The sequence below is a fragment of the Piliocolobus tephrosceles genome, chromosome 9 (assembly GCF_002776525.5).
Source record: "Piliocolobus tephrosceles isolate RC106 chromosome 9, ASM277652v3, whole genome shotgun sequence".
In the NCBI taxonomy this organism is placed as follows: domain Eukaryota; kingdom Metazoa; phylum Chordata; class Mammalia; order Primates; family Cercopithecidae; genus Piliocolobus; species Piliocolobus tephrosceles.
The window spans coordinates 31,840,822-31,846,290 of NC_045442.1; the positions used below are offsets into that span (position 1 = coordinate 31,840,822).

Genomic DNA, 5,469 nt, shown 5'->3' on the forward strand with positions numbered 1-5,469 from the left:
CCCACCCTTGGGCACTTGGAGCCATGAGCATTTGCTCTGCCTCCTACTTAACTTCCCAGTCATTGTCCCCACAGAGCTAGCCCTATTGATGGTCCCTTTCCTGCCCTGTACTCTGAGCTGTTCTCAAGAAAAGCTCAGCCTCCCTGCAGTCCTGTCACCCTACCAGCTTGGTTTACACAAACATCCTGGCTGGGGACCGAGACCAGGACATGCAGGCCTCTGTACCCACTTTCCCTATCCTTAGACCTCCCTCTGCTGGGGCTGAACTTGCATCAGCTCAGCTTTTAAACCATGCCAATTGTGTGGTGAAGGCACTGTATTTTAGATCGTTTGTCTTGTGCTGAACATAGCCCAACTCTGTTCCTGAGATGACATTCCTCAGGATTTTGGACTTCCAAAGGGTCAGGAAGACATGCTCTGGGGTGAGTTAGTTTGGAACACAGAAATCATTACTGTAAAGTGATAGCAGAGTAGAGCATTTTTATGGAATGGTTGGCAAGACTTTAAGTTGATGTGGAGGAAGTACTGGGAGCCAGTGGTTAACAGAGAGCAATCTATGAGGAGCTGGAGAGGGTTACAGGAGCGGTGTCTCGAGGCTCTGAGACACTCACCATGGCCTTACTCAGTTCTGCTCATATTCGTTCCCCTAGCACAGGGAAGCAAAGAGGGTCTGGTCCAGTTTGGAGCTAATGAGCCCAAATTTCCTGCTGTTTGCCATGCTACCCTTTCTTCTGTTTCCTTCCTGACAACTTCATTAAGTTTCCTATAGCATAGCAGAAGTTGAAGGAAAGCGTCTGAGACTTTGGGGCCCAGGAGGACACACTGTCCTTCTCCCTCCCCTTTTTGTTTCTCAGGCAACCTACACAGCTGTTTCCTATGGGAAAATCTCCTTGAAGAGTCTGCCAGATTCCTCTTGGAACCCTCTCAGAGTAGAGACTTTGGCCCTCTGACCCTTTCTCTACAGGCTTTTCCTGGGCTGACCCAGGCAACACGTCGTGCAGGGTTCTGTGGGTAGAGAGTACGTGAGGTGAGCAGTGGGCACACGGCAAGGATACGCCCCAGGCTTTCCTCACGAATGGGCAGGCATCTTAGAAGGAGTACTATAGGAGTTAAGAACACTTGGCCTTGCTCCCAAGCTGGGACTCACTAGCAGTGTCACCTGGCCCTGGCCATTGAAATTGGCCTCCTTGGATCATACCCTTGCCATCTATGCCAGAAAAGGACTGCATCTCTAAACACTCCTGCCAACCCGAAAGTGTAGATAAATCCAAAGGGAGAGTGAAGAGACTAGAAACACATCTAAACAGAGGTGGTACAAGAGCATGAGTCCTCTGGCCTCAGTTTTTCCTCCTCCATCAGATCACTGAGCAGCCCAGTCCCCCTTCTGCATAGCCAAAGCAGGGACAGAGGCCACCCTCAGCCCTCCTTTCTTGTCTGTGCCTGCTTCTACCTCCCCGGGAGCCCAGATGTTGTTCTCACATCCTCTAGAGTTTGTTCCTATCAGCCCCTCTTCTCTCCTTCCCTGCTGTCAAGGAACTGTTTGCTCATTTGCCTGCAGGGATAATAGCTGTTAAGGGTTCATTTCCTAAGAGAGAGACTTCTAGTGACCCGTGTAGCAGGCACTGTCCTCTCCCGTTTGGAACTGACTCTCTCCTGTTTTCTCTCTGGCTGTGCCCTCCCACCTTCCCCACCTACCCTTTCCCAGGTTCGATCCATTAGCACCAACGTCCGGAGAAACCTGGCCTTCCACACACTCAGCCAAGAAGTCCTGCTCAAGGAGTTCTCCACTATCTCCTGAGGCCACGCCTAACTGAGCAGCCTCTGACTGCCCTTACCCATGATGATCATGGGCTGGAGGGGGAGCGAGGGGAGGGGGCTGCCCCTGAGGTTGCAGAGAAACACAGATACCAAGTTCTCTTGGTGAAGACCACACATCAGTGGAGCTTGGGCAGCAGGGGCAAGAGGGTCAAGCCAGGGATAATCTTATTTGGGGAGGAATGGGTGGGCACAGTGGGGAGAGGCCTCCAGGAATATGGGGACTTCCAGAGTGGGCTCCCTAATAGCCCCTCATATTTCCAATCTTGAGGTTACAAGCTGTAGCTACTGACTAATTTTCGGGAGCTGGTGAGGCAAGCCTCAGGGTAATGCCAGCACCCTGAAAGTCAGTGGCTCTGCTCGGCTTCTGAAAACAGATGAACTCTCAGATATAGCTGGAGCTACATCTTGCTTCCTTTGGGCCTGGGGCTTTGCTTGGCTTGAAATCTGTGTCCCCTGCCCCCACTGGCACTTTGTCCAATCATCAGGACCCTTGGCTCAGATTTAGGGTAGGGTAGGAATGGGGTACCTTTTTCCTTTTTTTTTTTTTTGAGATGGCATCTCCCTCTGTCACCCAGGCTGGAGTGCAGTGGCCTGATCTCAGCTTTACTGCAGCCTTCGCTTCCTGGGTTCAAGCGATTCTCCTGCCTCAGCCTCCTGAGTAGCTGGGACTACAGGAGTGTGCGCCATGCCCAGCTAATTTTTTGTATTTTTAGTAGAGATGGGGTTTCACCATGTTATCCAGGATGGTCTCAATATCCTGAGTTCATGATCCACCTGCCTTGGCCTCCCACAGTGCTGGGAGCCCAGATGATGTTCTCACATCCTCTAGAGTTTGTTCCTGTCAGCCACCATGACATGGCCACTGTGCCCGGCCAGTTTTCCTATTTTCTGAATTCAGAGTTGACTCCTCTGGGAAACTGGAGATGAGAATCTGCCCAGTGCTCTGCTGTCTGGCCACCGCCTTTTGAATTTTACTGTTGGCACTAGGAGTGTACCATTACCTTTCCCCTCCTTCTGACCCATTTGACCCATCAGCACAATAGGATCACAACCTTAACTTCGTTTCTAATCTCGTTTACTCTGTCTTTAGGGTATGTATGAAATAAACATTGACAGGTTTTCTGGAGCCCTCAAGGTGCCTACTGTGCTGGTTCCCTTTCCAGCAGCTCCCCCGCCTCCCTAGCCCCCCCTCCTCTGGCAGCCTCTCCTGCCTCTGCTAAGCTCCCCTCCACGTGTTCCACCCCCTTACCCTGCTGTTGTTTACATCCAACCTGCCTGAGAATTTCCTCTGGGGAGGAATCTGTTCCTGTCGTGGTCTAGTGCCTGGGAGGGAGAGAACTTTCTGGGGGTAAAGTTTTTTGTGTTTTGTTTTTGCCCTCCATCTGAAACAGGCCAGGTGAGCATCATGCATAAGGCCTCCATTCTGTCCACTTAGATTCTGGGTGGGGCCACAGGCAAATCTGACTTTTGGGGAGTTGGCTTGTGCTTCCTCCCTTGGATAGCCTCCATGGAATCTCTATAGGCTTTCCCCACAGCTGCCTCGGAAATAGCTGCTGCTTCAAGATCCTCCCTTTTTAAAGCACTTTCTAAAGCCCTCAGGATGGCGGGAGCAAACAGCACCGGTATATTCTAGGAGTAAGTGGAGGAATTCAGCAGTGAGAGCATGTCTGGGACCACCTGGGCTGCTATCCATTTAACCTCAAATCTCTTTGGGTTACTTGCCCTCCCTGGCAACCAGAGTTCTGGCTCTAACATTAAGCAGCTATGCGCTAGTTCCAGAGAATCCAGTAACAGGCTGCCATGTGTAGATGTAGGTTCTTAAGAGATCACAGGCTGGGTTGTCTGATCAGTGAATGGATAGCTCAGCCTGGGGCATTTAGTATTTTCCCTGGTGATAAACCCCCAAAGCAGCTGGATCTGGAGCTGGTGGCAAGTTGAAATTATTAAAAATTGATTTGTGTGGGACTATCTTTAGTGTTGCCTTTTTTTTTTTTTTCTCTTAATCTCTGTTGCCCAGACTCACTCCTCAAACATAGAGGTAAGGTAATCTCCTAGGTATTGCTCCCATCTGGCTAGGGGACCCCTACCCACCCCTGTGAACTCTCCTCCTTCCTCTGAGTCTCCTGGCCCTAGTAGGGGCCAGTTGGGTTCACAGAGCTGTAACCTCCCTTGCCCTCTGGGTAAAAGGAGGGAGAAGGGAGTTAGTTCCCTTATTTCCAAACGTAGTGGTATTGAGGAGGCAAGCCAACCCATTTGGCCACTTCTGGATTCCTGCCAGCCTTTCCTCCAAGTGAATGAGGACGGGTCAAGGGCATGGGGCACTAAGCAGAGGGCTCCTTGCCCTCCATTGTAAAGGCCCTTCTCTTTACCAGTTTATTCACATATACCTATTCCAAGAACTCCGAATGAGAGTGTCCATTCTCTCCTGGAAAACAACCTCAACAGGAGCTGCCCAAGCACTTTCTATGCCCAGCCTCTACGCCAGGTCTGTGGAGGCTCCTCCAGAGCCAAGGGAGAGCCAATCGCAGGGCACTGCTCCTAAAGACAGTCTTACCCTCAGCCACTTGTCCCCCTCTTAGGCTGGAACTCCCACTACAATTCCTGCTGGATTGATTAAATCAAGTGGTTAGAAATTAAAGCTACCTGAAGAAATTAAGTGTGCTTGAGTCACTTTAAAGTTTTTGGTCTTAACTGGTCACTCCTTCAGACCCACCAGACAAGGGCCGCTCATCCTCATAGCAAGGGGTTGGGGGGCTTTTGGGTGCAGAGCCCAGAAGCATCCTGAGGAAGGTCAGACCTGTGGAGCTCAAACATTCAGGATCCATTCCTGGGAGATGAGGGAGCCCAGCTTCTGTGCTAGCCCTGCCTTTGGAAAAGCAGCTAATCTTAAAGAAGGGGTTTCATAACAAGGGCATTTCTTTCCTACTGTGTATCTTGACTTGGATCCCCAAACCTGTCAGTCGCTCCCCAAATCTGCTGGAAAACAAGGAATCTAGGACAGGACAGGTGACAAAAGAGAAGGGCAGAAAAGTTGCTGCAGGGGAGGAACAAAAGAGCAAGGATGTCTGAGAAACTGACATGGTTCACTAGTTTTCTTATCTTCCTAGTCGGTCTATTGGGGGTCATTAGATCAGTGAAGGAGGCACCCTGAGAGTGAATAGGTTCCAGAGACGGGGTCCTGGAGTGGGTAAGAGTTGGGGGGTCCTTCTGGGACTTGAGAGAAGACGAAATAGTAGTCCATTGGCTCACGATGAGCCTGCTAATATTAAAGGCTGGGTTGACTCTTACTTTGCATCCCTATCCTGCTTTAAGCACGGTGGGGACTGACTGGGACCACGAGACGCATACATGGGAGGAGGAACAACAGAGAAAATAAAGGCTGACATGGAGGCAAAAGGAGCGAGGACTCAGAGATGATACCCCAGGCTCTGCCTCAGCCAGAACTGTGTTGACGAAGGGGGAAGGGAGAAGGGGTCCCTGAGAATTAGGGGCGGGGTTTCCTCTCAGTGGGGCTCTTCTGTCCCGCGCTCTTCTCCACCCTCCCCCCAACAAGCCCCGTGACTTTTGGTTTAGGGGCAGATTCCTGGGTAGCTAGTCTCCTTCCCCGCACTTTGCAGTTCACCCTTTCACCGGGTGCCTCCCCCGGGCTGC

General features: G+C 51.1%; 1 protein-coding gene across 2 annotated transcripts in view; it reads left to right on the forward strand.

Annotated features, from left to right (window-relative positions):
- Window positions 1-3,788, forward strand: part of ARMH3 (armadillo like helical domain containing 3) — a 223,820-nt gene extending 220,032 nt beyond the window's left edge. The window contains exon 26 of one of the 2 annotated variants that reach the window (XM_023206477.1): window positions 1,706-3,788. In XM_023206477.1, coding sequence (XP_023062245.1) covers window positions 1,706-1,798 — 93 coding nt within the window. In that variant the 3' untranslated portion in view covers window positions 1,799-3,788. The remainder of the gene's footprint in view (window positions 1-1,705) is intronic. The other variant, XM_023206479.1, reaches the window with a different exon arrangement.
- The last annotated feature ends 1,681 nt before the right edge of the window (window positions 3,789-5,469 follow it).